We start from the raw sequence: 15,990 nt of genomic DNA on the forward strand, positions 1-15,990 counted from the left end.
AATTTATCTTTGCCATACCATACTGTCCTTACTAAATTATCTTTGCCATACCATTTAGTAAGGACAGTTCTTTCTTTTTTTGGTGGTAGCCGGGTTTGAACCTCAGACCTTTCATATATTATGCATTGTCCCTACCAACTGAGCTACGCTCACGAGGACTAGTAAGGGAAATTCTAAACCAACTCCTTATATCTCTTTCTCATAAAAAATTAATTAAATTTCTTAAAACGTGTGAAATGCCCAAAACATCCTATAATTTATCTTTGAGAGAGCAATAATAAAGATAAATGATATTTGTACAACAATTTTTTAACAACTTTTTCTCTCATACTCACATTATGTTTTTACTTTCTCTCTCTATTGTTTTCGTTTTTGTGTTCATACCTCATTTTCTTTGTAAATTATGGTTGTCCCATAAGTTGTCATTAAAATGATTGTTTGAATAACACAACTCAATAATAAAAGAGAAACAAATCATTTTGATTGATGACTGAAATGATTAACTTTTGTTCACTTCACTTCATGGATAAATGAGCAATTGTCTTCACATTAGATTAGATTTTTTTTTTGTGGTGGCCGGGGTTCGAACCCCGGACCGTGCATATATTATGCGTTGTCCATACTAACTGAGTTAAGCTCACGAGGACATATTAGATTTGTAATATCCCGCTTATCAGTATCGGAATATTATCAGTCAAGCATGCCAGAGGAAGAAAGTTTATGAAAAGTAAGTTGACAGAAATATTTATTATGTGATGTCAACTTAATACAAGTTAAGCATCAGTGTCGGACTTAACACGCCTGAGGCAAGGGTATTCTGGTAATTGCACGAAAAAGGATATTTATTGGATTTTGGCACCAAAATATCACATTTTCCATCTTCCTTCTCTCTCTAGGTTTTTGGGTAAAGAATTCTCTCCTCCTTCTCTCTAGATATGCGCCCCTCCTTCCATCTCCAATCCATCCAAGGCTTTCCAAATCATGCAATTGGTAACCAAACAAGAATCATAGAAGCTTCAAGGACAAGAAACAACAAAGAGAAAGGATTGAGCAAGGATTCTTGGCTTAGGGTTTGAACTTGGGAAAGCTTGGAACTTGAGGAATCACAAGGAATATGTTAAGTGAGTTCTTAGATAGAACCCACCATCAGGATTATGTGTTTAATTGCAAGCAAATCATGATTTTAGTTAAGTTTAGAGAAAAATGATTTTTAGTACCCTAGCCTTGATCTAGTCTTGTACATGTTAATATTGCCATGAAAGACGTATTATAAGGTATATATATGTTGCTGGATGTTTTGGTGCATTGCAGGAACCATTAGAATGAGTTTTGGGTAAAAATTGGAAATTTGGTACCACAGACCCGAAGAACTACGCTATTAGCGAAATCTACGCTAATAGCGAAATTCTTCAGGATGAGCCACGCCCCAGCTGAGCTATTAGCGCAACTCACTGGTCCTGGCCAACATGCTTTGGCTTGTTGGTCCATCCTAGGGTCGGTGGTGCATTCCATAGCCTTTCTTTCATCGTTTTATAACTTTATAACCCCAAAGCAACATATAGGCAATGCACATAACATCAAACGATTCTTGAAATGAAAATCATGGCAATCTTAACATGAATGACAAGAGTGATTCAAGAGAGATTAGCCGAATTACTTGGGTAGCAAAGAACTAGGCATGGGATGAAAGTAGAGCCTTGACATAGCTTGTCAAGAACTAGAATAGTTAGTAAAGAATAGAATGCTAGGCATGAGTAGTATGCTTGATTAGATGTGAAGTGATATAGAGCATTCTCTTCGTATAGAAACTAGAGTGCCATACGAGTGTGGCCAGACGTGAATTGATTAGACATCTCTTCACATAGCAAGTCAAGCAAGCATATAGTTTACCTCTAGTCGGATCGTATAGGCATCCGAGGTAAAAGAGATAACATTTATAGATTTAACACTCATGCATATATATAGACCAAGACTTTTAAATTAAATGTGCCATGTCTCTTGTGTCCACACTAGGTTGGCTCAAGGGGTTTCCATTAGGTGAAACGGGGTTAGCCGTAAGGAACCCGCATGTCACTTAGTAAGCAAGATGTAGTGGTCGTGTCTCTTGTGTCCACACTAGGTTGGTTCAAGGGGTTTCCATTAGGAGAAACGGGGTTAGCCGTAAGGATCCCGCACGTCACTGCAGGAGTGCCGTTGGTTATACCTTAGATAGGTTTCCATCGGATAGATATGGATTGCGCTCGGGGTTACTCCACTCGGGGCTTTTCGTAAAGTGAACTCAGATAATGCTTGTTTGTTAAACGCTAACTTATGAATGAATCTGACTGTGCATATTTATTAGACATATTTATGTTATGTCATAGAGCCTTGACGTAGATCGTCAAGAATTAGTAGAGCCTTGACGTAGATCGTCAAGAATAGTAGAACATAGACGTAGATCGTCAAAACTAGTATGATAGCAAGATAAGATATGTTGTTAGAAACATCGTATTTTACATTAGAGCAAATAGAGAAAGATATGCCGATGACGATCTTAGGTTTCCCCTAATCGTCCGGTTTAGAATCGTGTCATGATTATGTTAGAATTAGGCCTCGATACGTAGAGCATATTCTTGACATTGCAGTTTTAGATTCCCCTTGACCGCCATGACACGTATAGGAAGTGAAGCCTATAACAAGTGAGATAAGACTATGACGGCCCTAGTATGCACGACCGTCTAAGTATGCAAGTCCCCACGCACGTATAATCAACCGTCAGGTTGTATTTTAGACACGTGGTGACCGTAGGTTTCCCCTGAGGTTGCCTATAGCCTAGAATTTAGGGGAACTCACTGAGACATTATGTCTCATCCCAATCCTTATTTGTTTCAGATAAACAGGTTGGATTAGCAAGCTAGTAGCCGAATGGATGATGCGACAAGTGTTTGTTCGTACCGCTGCAGGACGATGTGGATATTTGTAACGCCCTCCTTTTATTTAATTATTTTTATTAAGTTAGAATCTATTTATGTGATTTATTTATATATATGAGGTGTTAGTATTTTATTATGTGGCATTATTATATTATTTATTAGAATATGAGAATTATTAGTGTAAGTAGAATTGGGGGTTAGAATAGAAAGGTTATAAATAGAGGAAGCTAGGTTGAGAGAATAGTTGACAACGTACGTTCAAGTTTTGGAGAAAAGAGGAGAAAAGCCAAGAGAAGAAGAGAAGAAGAGAGAGCTGCGATTTCTGCAAAATTAAGGTAAGGGTAATAAAGACTAGAAGTGTTCGTGAGTGGACTCCTCACTTGTGTCTAGGTGCTCTGATACGTAACGGGATGAGACTTACTTTCATATCTATTCCTTACGTGTCTTTTATGAACTTTTTATGAATAAGTATTGAACCAAATTATGAGATTTTCTGATAAGGCCTGCGTGCCAAGACTTTATTCATGTCGAACTATTTCCGCTGCGTATTTCCAGACTTTTATGATGTTGAACCTGGAAGGATATTTATTAATATCTATTTTATGACGTTAAAGTAGTATGTGACATTCCGTTTATGATTTAAATACTCTGATTTAATATGAAATTTTTATGTTGGGAAAACGGGGTGTTACAATATTCAAGGATGCATCTATTATACTTTAGAAAGTTGAGTTGTATTATTATGTACGAACGCATTTGGTTGTATATATATTCATTCGTAGTTGTATTGTTGTAAATTTTTAATGTATCTAGTACTAAACTAATACACATGCTAGACTTTCTAGATACGTCTAGTATGGGTGTTACATTTGGTATCAGAGCAGGTCGATTCAGATCGTGCCTTGGGTCATTAAGTTACAACAAAGGTAGTGGGACCATTGGGTTCCGGGTAAATGTTCTAGTTGTTGTTGTTAGTTGAGCCTAATCAACTCAATTTAGCATTCGACGATTAGAATGGATGCCTGAGAGCTGAATAGGACCCTGGAGGAACGAAGTATGTGATGAAGATGCACCAGAAAGTGTGAACTCAGAAGTAAGAACTTGGAATGAGTATTAGTAAGAAGTTGATCGTGCCAGTAGGTGGCCGTTGAACTAAGCAAGTAAGAAGTATGAATCCTCCGGGAATGTAAGACAATGTTGAGAAGGGTCGTTCCGAAAGTGTTGCGTAAGTTGTTAATGAAACTTCGTATACCCGTAAGTGAAGAATATGGAAATATCTTAGCAGGACCTGAAGCTTCAGTAAGAGTCATAGTTAGAACGGAATTGTATTCCAGAAACTAAGCACAAGGCTACAAGATAGAGAGCAGTCGACGTACGTTGGCGGAATTAGTAGACTCTCAGGATTAGCGTTATGTTATTGAGGTTATGGACTTGAATGTTAAAAGTGAACAAGGTTCTAGTGTTCGCGAAGTTACGTTAAGCGGCAACGCAAAGAAGCAAGCTACTCGTAGTAGAAAAGGATTCAGTGAAAGTTTTATGTTATCAGGAATGAGGCATTAATTTCTAAAGTGCCGAGAATTGTATCGAATTAGGTTGATGCTTGCCATGCATATGTAGTAGGATATTTTAGATGTTGGGAATGACTGATGTGCATTGATTTACCTGAGAAATAAAAATTTATGCAAAGAATGTTTTTGAAAAAAAATTGAGCTGAAGAAACTCGACAACAGCGAACCTGGAGCGAAATTTTCGGTTTTCCCGAAAAATTTCAGTTCGTCTCTAGGGAATGCAGTGACTATTGGAGAGTTTTCTTCACCATCTTTTATGTTACGAAAATTTTCTTGATATCGAGTGACGAATGCATATCATATCTTAAAGTTTTCAAAAGGGAAAGAGGCATGGGCAATCATCAACGAAAATCGATTCGGTTTAACGTGACTTTGGAAGTTAATGTGACAAGAGATAAGAATGAGTTTAGACCAAGAGTTTAGAGGCACCAGTATCTAGAATGGAAGTCACAGATGTGAAGGCATAAAGTAAGGAGTTAAAGTGGTGCAGAGTCATACGAAATCCCAAGGATGTTGGATTTCGCGAAGTTATGAGTACCCCTCGAATCTATGTTTTGCTTGATTGACTTGCTAAGGCTCGTTATGATGTTGAATCACAAAGTTTACATGATTTTAGAAAGATAAATGCATATGGGTGATTGGAGTTGCTATTTTGGGAATTAAAATGAAAATTTTGTAGGTACCGGTTTGTTGCGACTCATATAGTTGGGCTAAACTCACTAGGACTAAGATATGATGGCATGTATGTGTTGTCAACTCGTCCTGTGAATTTAGAGTAACAACTGGAGCCTAGATTCAGTATATGTTTTTATTTAGTAGAAAAATCATCAACGTCAATGACCCGTGTGTTAATTTATGAAGTTTTCTTTTAAAGAAAATAAACGAGCATGCATAGGAATGATTAAGCAAAACATAGTATGCGAGATGTGAAGATACAATGCTATATGCATAAGGAAGTATGTCCTAGTGAAAGATGAGTCTACCATGGGAAGATGTAAGAGCGATTCATGGAATAGTAGGTATGTAATAGCAAAGATGTGCTCCTTGAGTTAAGTTGCTCGGGAATAAGAGTAAGTATGACATTGATATGTCCAGAGGTAAGTTTCCCTAAGATTCAATCTTACCAGCAAGGAGTAGAGCGAGGTTGCACAGTAGCATGCAACATAGAAGTATCGAGTAGAGTTCAAGCAGATATTAATGTAGGGATAGAAGAAGAATAAAGTTCACTCGTCTCAACGGATCAGAGTATTGGTTGAAACCAATCGGTGAGAATCAGAGTAGCGCAACGGAAGTTAATCAGTAAAGTTGTTAACAGTAGCCATGGAACATGGAAATTGGTAGTAAGAATCTTCGTGAAGGAAGTTCAGGATAGAAATGCAGCTTTAGTGAGAAGTATTATGAAACGAGCAGGGAGTTCTCGTTATGTTAAGTAAGTATAGATGCTTATGCAGCCAGTATTGATAAAGGTAAAAGTTTAAAGAAAGTATCTTCACTCAAGTAAGATGAGAAACACTAGAGTTACACAGATGAATTAATTGGGTTGCCTATTTGGTGATGTCGAATGCGCAGAAGAGCTTTTGGTCAGTCAGAAAGAATTTGTGATGTGATAAAAGAATACGATTCATGAGTTATGCACGGAGAAGCACGCATTATTTTATACCATACTTGTTAGGTGATAACAGTACTTTCTAGAATGGTGTCAAGCCATGATTTTATAATTTTTAGAGTTAAGATTGGTATTGAGGAACTTGGGAACGATGTTTATTTTAAAAACATGAAATTTCACATTGTTAAAACTGATGAGATACGTCGAAAGCGAGTAATCTCACTTAAGACGTACAGACTTCAGGACCAACTCGCTAGAGGCAAGTGTGAAGGAGAGTCGTAAAAACCTTTTTCAGATATAGAGACTCGTCCTGTGGTTCTGCAGTACTAGTATAGACTCAGTTTTAAAATGATATTTTTCTAGTCATGTATCTATTCGTTCCAAGAACCTATGTACCAGAGTTTAGAAATTTTAGAAACAGAATGCTAGAATGAGTATCGTTATTAACTAACAAGAAGCCGTATTAGAATGTGTGCAAACTATAGAAGATAAGGTTTTATGAGGAAACGACGATGTTCATGTGATACTAATGTCCTACGGGATGCACAGATTTGTACTTAGAATGTCCAATGCAAGTGTAAATGGACTTAGTAGAAAGTTTTAAGAGCGTGCAAACCTCAAGATTGGTTAATAGATTTTCAGGTGAATCGGTGTATATGGTTTCGCTTCTTCATACCAAGTTAGACAAGTTACCCCTGGATTCGGGTGCAAGGAGACTGTGAGAGATAGAAAGGTTTCTTAAGACTCCGAAAAGAGATAATAGATTTGCTGAATCATCAAGATGAGTAACAAAGTAAGAGGCAAAAGTCGCAAGGTGCGGCAAGAAAGATTATGTATGCGTGATAAGATGTATGCGTGATAAGATGTGTTAGATACAAGTAAGCACTGCAGGGCAAACCTGGATATCAGTAGAACTCCAGTTTAAAGGCAAATCCTGAGTGATTCAGATAGAGAAAAGTTACTTAGATGCAGAGTTCATGCTAAGCAGAGAAGGAATAGATCTGAGACAAGCAATCCTCATATAACAAAAGTTAGTTTTAATCACTATGTTCTCAGACAGTTCTGTGATTTTGATAAAGACAGTAAGATTGAAGAAACCATATTCAATCATATGCAGAATAAGAAAGAGGAAGAATTACATGTATTGATAAGGAAAGTATGGTTCGAAACTCTTCGGAGTGAGTTTGATCAGATATTGTATAACAAAAACCAAAGGAGGCAGATTATAGTTGCGATGATTGTAGATGATTTCTAAATTTCGAGGATGAAATTTTTTTAAGGGGGTAGAGTGTAATATCCCGCTTATCAGTATCGGAATATTATCAGTCAAGCGTGCCAGAGGAAGAAAGTTTATGAAAAGTAAGTTGACGGAAATATTTATTATGTGATGTCAACTTAATACAAGTTAAGCATCAATGTCGGATTTAACATGCCTGAGGCAAGGGTATTCTGGTAATTGCACGAAAAAGGATATTTATTGGATTTTGGCACCAAAATATCACATTTTCCATCTTCCTTCTCTCTCTAGGTTTTTGGGTAAAGAATTCTCTCCTCCTTCTCTCTAGATATGCGCCCTTCCTTCCCTCTCCAATCCATCCAAGGCTTTCCAAATCATGCAATTGGTAACCAAACAAGAATCATAGAAGCTTCAAGCACAAGAAACAACAAAGAGAAAGGATTGAGCAAGGATTCTTGGCTTAGGGTTTGAACTTGGGAAAGCTTGGAACTTGAGGAATCACAAGGAATATGTTAGGTGAGTTCTTAGATAGAACCCACCATCAGGATTATGTGTTTAATTGCAAGCAAATCATGATTTTAGTTAAGTTTAGAGAAAAATGATTTTTAGTACCCTAGCCTTGATCTAGTCTTGTACATGTTAATATTGCCATGAAAGACGTATTATAAGGTATATATATGTTGCTGGATGTTTTGGTGCATTGCAGGAACCATTAGAATGAGTTTTGGGTAAAAATTGGAAATTTGGTACCACAGACCCGAAGAACTACACTATTAGCGAAATCTACGCTAATAGCGAAATTCTTCAGGATGAGCCACGCCCCAGCTGAGCTATTAGCGCAGCTCACTGGTCCTGGCCAACATGCTTTGGCTTGTTGGTCCATCCTAGGGTCGGTGGTGCATTCCATAGCCTTTCTTTCATCGTTTTATAACTTTATAACCCCAAAGCAACATCTAGGCAATGCACATAACATCAAACGATTCTTGAAATGAAAATCATGGCAATCTTAACATGAATGGCAAGAGTGATTCAAGAGAGATTAGCCGAATTACTTGGGTAGCAAAGAACTAGGCATGGGATGAAAGTAGAGCCTTGACATAGCTTGTCAAGAACTAGAATAGTTAGTAAAGAATAGAATGCTAGGCATGAGTAGTATGCTTGATTAGATGTGAAGTGATATAGAGAATTCTCTTCGTATAGAAACTAGAGTGTCATACGAGTGTGGCCAGACGTGAATTGATTAGACATCTCTTCACATAGCAAGTCAAGCAAGCATATAGTTTACCTCTAGTCGGATCGTATAGGCATCCGAGGTAAAAGAGATAGCATTTATAGATTTAACACTCATGCATATATATAGACCAAGACTTTTAAATTAAAGGTGCCATGTCTCTTGTGTCCACACTAGGTTGGCTCAAGGGGTTTCCATTAGGTGAAACGGGGTTAGCCGTAAGGAACCCGCATGTCACTTAGTAAGCAAGATGTAGTGGTCGTGTCTCTTGTGTCCACACTAGGTTGGTTAAAGGGGTTTCCATTAGGAGAAACGGGGTTAGCCGTAAGGATCCCGCACGTCACTGCAGGAGTGCCGTTGGTTATACCTTAGTTAGGTTTCCATCAGATAGATAGGGATTGCGTTCGGGGTTACTCCACTCGGGGCTTTCCGTAAAATGAACTCAGATAATGCTTGTTTGTTAAACGCTAACTTATGAATGAATCTGACTGTGCATATTTATTAGACATATTTATGTTATGTCATAGAGCCTTGAGATAGATCGTCAAGAATTAGTAGAGCCTTGACGTAGATCGTCAAGAATAGTAGAACATAGACGTAGATCGTCAAAACTAGTATGATAGCAAGATAAGATACATTGTTAGAAACATCGTATTTTGCATTAGTGCAAATAGAGAAAGATATGCCGATGACGATCTTAGGTTTCCCCTAATCGTCCGGTTTAGAACCTTGTCATGATTATGTTAGAATTAGGCCTCGATACGTAGAGCGTATTCTTGGCATTGCGGTTTTAGATTCCCCTTGACCGCCATGACACGTATAGGAAGTGAAGCCTATAACAAGTGAGATAAGACTATGACGGCCCTAGTATGCACGACCGTCTAAGTATGCAAGTCCCCACGCACGTATAATCAACCGTCAGGTTGTATTTTAGACACGTGGTGACCGTAGGTTTCCCCTGAGGTTGCCTATAGCCAAGGATTTAGGGGAACTCACTGAGACATTATGTCTCATCCTAATCCTTATTTGTTTCAGATAAACAGGTTGGATTAGCAAGCTAGTAGCCGAATGGATTATGCGACAAATGTTTGTTCGTACCGCTGCAGGACGATGTGGATATTCAAGGATGCATCTATTATACTTTAGAAAGTTGAGTTGTATTATTATGTACGAACGCATTTGGTTGTATATATATTCATTCGTAGTTGTATTGTTGTAAATTTTTAATGTATCCAGTACTATACTAATACACATGCTAGACTTTCTAGATACGTCTAGTATGGGTGTTACAAGATTAGACTTTTCCACACCCACAATATCAATATTTAAATTTTTTATTTATTTATTTGAAGCACAAAATGTTTGTTAGGTTCGTTTCTATTTCATTTTAGTCTCTGAAAAATATTAATAAAATGATAAATTTAATTAAGATAAATTTAAGTAAGATGTTAAATTTGAAGTTTCAAGAAGGAACTTCTTAGACAGTTCATTTTTTTTAAGGAATTATAAATAAGCTCTCTAACGTGGGCATTAAATGTGATGGAATGTAAGGGATACTTTTTTTTTTGTCCATTGTCTAAATCGAGGGGGGTTGAATTGTGTTTTCTTTTTCTGATTTTTTTCTAAGTGTTTTACATTGGTCAGAGTCTGACGAAGAGTCCGAAAGCAGCGGATAAAATCAAACACAAAGATAATGAGAGAGAGAGAGAGAGAGAGAGAGAGAGAGAGAGAGAGAACAGGACACAAGCAATTATATTGGTTCCTCCTACAATCCATGAGTAGCTTAGTTCCGTTGCACTTTCAAGGGATTTTCACTATAATCACTTGCTCAAGGACACAACCAAGAGACTTCTAATGCTCAAGCACACAAGCAAGAGACTTCTAAAAGATTACAAATAAAATATTTGTTCTAAGCAATTCACTACTGCATTGCTCCAATGAAATTAGGGTTGTCAATCCTAATATGCTCCATCTAAAATATGGTATAAAAACAGACATATACGAATTAAATCAGACTTTAGATTATAAACTAAATATAAAAAATTATTGATAGAATCCAACAAATAAGAAGAGGTTCATCGTAGAACCCTAATCAAAGAGGTTTAGTTGCTCATGACAACCGGCATCATTACAAATCAATAGAAAAACATACCCTAGAGAGAACAAGAGGAGGATGGAAACCCTCTTCCTTGAAGCTTATGATGCTTGACTCTTACCTTGTACAACTAGCTTTTTAAATCCATAAAAGAATGTGCAAGAGTCTCTATTTATACTACATGATTACTAAGAGATTAAGAGAGTGAAAATAGGGTTTTTCCAAAAAAAAAACAACTTGGAAAACAAGAAAACAACACTTCTCACCTATGTCCATGTGTGGGGCGCATGATTTGGTGTACAAGGGCGCGTGGTGAAGTGATGGTTGATGTCCCATGTGCAGGGGCACATGGCTTCATGCACATGGTTGCATGAGGCAACCCCTCCTATGCAAATTCAACAATTTTCGACCATTTTTTACGCGTTCGTCCGTCTTGCAATGCATTAGAACTTCAAATTAATATTTTTTACTTTGTATTGTCTTCAAATACCTTCTAAGAATCATTGAACTTCAATTTCATATCTCGATCCTTCACTTGATGTCTTGTTTTGTCGAATTACATGATTTCTCTTTAAAAAGACTCAAAACACCTATGAAGTTGCATGATTTAAGATAAAAGTGAGTTATAACGAATTGAATGAAAACAATACAAAATGATTAAAAACATTGCTACATCATATATTATTCCATCATCACAATCCCAAATTTAAACTATCGCTTGTCCTTAAGCAACAAATAACAAGGGGTTAGAATTTGCATGAATTTGATGATGAAACATACGGAGATGGGGCTCAAATTGTTATTCTTCCCACTTCCAGACTTGACTAACTTGCCACTTCCATGCAAACAAGACAGATTTATAGAAGATACTCTTACATACAATTCCAAAATACAAAAATGTATCTATGTAGCTTTTGAAGACATTTGACATCCATATTTCAAATGAAGATAGTGGGCGGTTACTGCAATTGAGCAAAGATAAAATATCAATTTTACCCGTAATTACCACTTAATGGATAATTACTATTTTTTTTGGGGGGGATAATTGCTATTTATTTAAATAAATAAACATCGAAAAATACAACAGTTTGTTCCAATTTTGGAGGAGACAAAAGTGGAACGAACAAACCTTAAATTAATAAATTTTGAAAATTATCAAAATAAATAAAAAAGTTCTTGAAAAAAAAATCATCTCAGTACATAGAACCGGCCAAAGTTTTTTCCTTGTTTTGGTGTAATGGGGTTTGGGTGATTCTAGATCTTTTTTTTGTTGCATTTCTGTGAAGTATTCATGCTGTTAGTATAAACACTTACAGCTAAAAATTGTTTTTTATTTATTCAGGTAATTAAATATTTCTTTCTATTTGGTTTTATTAATTGTTTCAGAAATCTGCTTTATATTTTCAAAATTTATTAATATCAGGTTAGTGATGTTTGGTTAGTGATTCAAGACTTCTGAATATTTCAATTATGGATTCTTTGAAAATATCTTCAGAAATAGTAAATAAAGTTCCTCAAAATTATTTTTCAACAAGAAACATGAAAATCAGATGCCATATAATATCATGTCTAAAATATGAGCGTTTGCATGTTAATTTTTTTGTACCTATTGTACTATAGTTGAATTATGTGTAGGGAAACACAATTTCTAAACATATTTTAGGTACTTTTGACTAGTGGATCAAATTACATAATGAATGTGTGCAAACTTCTAATTATTTTATAATTTGAGCTGGTAAATGGTTGATTTTGGAAATGGCATATGAAAATAAGGTTTTATTGGTTACATTTGAGAAATCAGAGATATGTATGCTGAATTATGTTGCTAAAATGTTCAAACCTTGCCAATTTTTTAGGTATATTGAGAGTCATGAGTAGTAGCGCTTCAAGCGGGGATGATGATCGCAAAAGGCTAATGCGCGGTCCGTCATCATTATCAGCTGAAGAAGCTGATCAAGGAGGTAACACTGGAGGAAGAGGAGGAGGAGGAGAAGGTAGTCTAAAGAAAGGTCCATGGACGTCTGCAGAGGATGATATTTTGATAGCTCATGTTAAAAAGCACGGAGAGGGAAATTGGAGTGCAGTCCAAAAGTTTACAGGACTTGCTCGTTGTGGGAAAAGCTGTCGTCTACGATGGGCAAACCATTTGAGACCAGATCTAAGAAAGGGTGCAATTACTGTTGAAGAAGAACGCCTAATTCTGGAGTTACACTTTAAGATGGGAAATAAATGGGCTCAAATTGCTGCACTGGTTTGTAGTAACTTCTTTGATAATTAATATCATTGTTTAGTTGAATCACTCAAGAAGCTTATCCATGTATTTTTATTCATTTTCTTGATGCTTGCAAATCTATCAATATGCAATTATAATACCATTGCAGTATCTTCACATTTCATAGCTTTTGTTGATTATCTTGCTGTAATGATTATATTTTTAAAATTTAGTACATACATAATACTTTGTTGTTGAAGCTAGTTCAATCAGAAAATCCTAGTCCACTGTCCCTGGTTATGCACTTGATATTGCAGGATCAAATCATTCTAGATTCTTATAGATTGATTTGTTTTATACAGTTTTCAATTTCAAATGAATCTTCTATACTAGCATATTAAACTGCGAAAGCAAAGTTGTTATCTCTGACTGGTGTCTGAAAATATTCTTTTACTAAATACTTTGAACAATAATATTCGTCTTCTCTTCAACATTACTTCTTAATTGCGCCTGGTAACCTATTACTTGTGTGTGTATTCTGCCACGATACCATTTTTGCATATACTTTCTAGGATACTGCCTTATGTTCATTCCTTTTTGCAGTTGCCTGGACGTACAGATAATGAGATAAAGAACTTTTGGAACACAAGATATAAGAAACGAACACGAGCTAACTTACCAGTCTACCCTGAAGAGACAAGATCCAAACGACCATTGAATGCGAATCAAGAAAATGCCGACACATTCACAAATGAAGCCAGCCAGAGTGATGAAACAGAAAATTTGAGTATACCTGACGTGGAATTCAAAGATTACAAACTCCGCCAAGATATAATACCACCATGTTTTGATATATGGGGAAGTGGCTTGCTTGGACATCGTTCAGATTCAACATGCAATAATTTGTACGGTTGTAGCAGTAGTCATGTTGTCCCAGCAACATTTGATCAGTGCGTTAAATATCCTATTACGTGGTCTCCTCCATTTAATAAGTATCAAGGATATAATAACCTTCTGGTCGGTATTCATGCCACATCAAATATTTCTCCTTCTGAGCTCCCTTCACTCCAATATTTACCGACTCAACAATATAGCTGGGGCTGCATGCCTGCGTTGATTCAGCCTCCTCCGTTTGAGCCTTATCAGTCAGTTCTAACTTCTCCACCTTTACTTGATTCATTGCAAGTGAAAACTGAAACCACGGCGCCAAATGAAGCCGACGTTAGTACACAATGGGCCGACCTAGAGGATCAGTCTGCTGCTTCAATTCTGTCATCTGACTATAACACACATCATATGAACATGAACATGTGGTCAATTGATGGGCCCCACTCATTTGAAACCCCTTAGGTTTAGCATGTCATTTCAGTTGTAATTATGAACTATCATGACCTTTTCTTTAATGTATTCCATTTCATTATTTTAGTTTTCTCAACCTTGTTTGGCGAATCATGATATATTAGCCACGGCGCATTTAATGTTAAGTTTCCAGCTTATTGTTCTTCCAACGAAGCTGTTTTAAGTGGGTGATCAGGATTCCAGATATTGCTTGCAACTTTGTGTATTTGTTTGATCAAATTTTTTCTGTTCTGATTAACCTTCAATATCCTATGATTGATTAGAGTTTTCTTTTTCCTTTATTTCGAGTCTTTGATATTTCAATTTGTTGAATGTTATGAAGGTCTTATGAGCATTATATCTCATGTTGTTGGCTGTCTCATTTATATGGCATTTGAAATTGTTTATGGTTAGCCCCATCTGTAAAAATTGTGATCTATACACATATGTCTTAGCGGTTAGCATCATTGCTCTCAGTGTTGTCGATGGCGGATAAAATATGGAGGAAGGCAAAAAATCGGTCATATAAACACGCTATTGCAGTCTATGGCACCGCGTCGCCATTGTAGTCATTCTTTAAAAAAATTGCATATAGTAATTATCTAAAATTCTGCATTGGCGCCGTCGTTTAACACGCTTACTGCTCTCAAGCATTATAAAGGTAAAAAACTATACTCTCATATAGTCAAGCATTGTCAACTTTTTCACATATAGCTTATTTTTGAAGATCAAAGTCGTTCATAAAAGTCCATCGAATGATTCATTAAAGTTTGATGACATTGAAACTTATCAAAGTTTGACGTTGATTGCGACTTCCTTTTGCTCCAGAAGGTACATTAACGTGACTAGCCTTGGATCTTTTCAACTACAACTTTTTTTACAGTAACCAACTGTATTTTTTTGTAAAACAGTATAATGTTGTTTGATTGAGTTTAAAATTAAGGGTAATGATATTCATCAAAGTGAGAAATTAGTCAACTAATTAAAATAAAAAAGACTGTATTCAATACTCTTTAAAAGACACAACATCAATACACACATCTGTTACCGTTGCCCTTTAACCTTCCTTCTCTTTCTTGCTTCTCAATTTCTTAAGTAATATACTGCGAGTGAATCATCAACTTCGTCCCTGAATTTGCAAGCATCAGCCAAAATCGTCTCCAAATTTTGCGAAATATCAATTTCGTCCCTGAATTTCTCTCACGTTCATCAAAATGATACCTCCGTCCAAAAGGTCTGTTAGTGATGCTGAGCTGGCTCCCTGCATGTTGTGTTGTCCTGTACACGTGTCAAAAAGGAAGCCACGTGTACAAGGACTAAATTGATAGAAACGCAAAAAATTCAGTTTTCACTTTTCAAATGCAATTTTTTCTGCTTTTCCATTTTCACCCCTGTTTTATTCTTACCTTCCACTTCAGATTTCAGTCATACCCATCAAAACAGTCCCCGACCTTTCTCCTTCCCGCTAAAACCTTCATCACCTTCTCCTCTCCAAAATCATCATCCTCTCCAAAATGCATGTGATGGACTAGATTGTGCATCATTGTTACATGTATTACGTACCATTTCTGGGAGTTTCTTTTTGCTCCTTAAGAACATGCACAACAAGAATCACAAGATTTTAAAAGAGAATGAACAAATTACTCAGAAAAAACGTTTTTTCTGAAATAAATAACACAAACAGTCCCACTGGGCGTGCCAATTTGTTTACCCTGTTTCTTGGTAAAAAAACGCTGGTTTCTGAAAACGGTTAACTTGAGAGATGAACCAGTAAATCTCTAGGCATATTGT

General features: G+C 36.5%; 1 protein-coding gene across 1 annotated transcript; it reads left to right on the top strand.

Annotated features, from left to right (window-relative positions):
- The first annotated feature begins 12,519 nt into the window (after window positions 1-12,519).
- LOC146937416 (uncharacterized) lies at window positions 12,520-14,465 on the top strand. Its single transcript, XM_085749421.1, has 2 exons — window positions 12,520-12,900; window positions 13,465-14,465. Exons 1-2 carry the CDS (start codon window positions 12,520-12,522, stop codon window positions 14,209-14,211), a joined length of 1,128 nt encoding a protein of 375 aa, XP_085605547.1. The 3' UTR covers window positions 14,212-14,465.
- Window positions 14,466-15,990: the final 1,525 nt, after the last annotated feature.

Source organism: Medicago sativa, chromosome 3, assembly GCF_051527215.1.
Source record: "Medicago sativa cultivar Bolivia chromosome 3, Bolivia_mono, whole genome shotgun sequence".
In the NCBI taxonomy this organism is placed as follows: domain Eukaryota; kingdom Viridiplantae; phylum Streptophyta; class Magnoliopsida; order Fabales; family Fabaceae; genus Medicago; species Medicago sativa.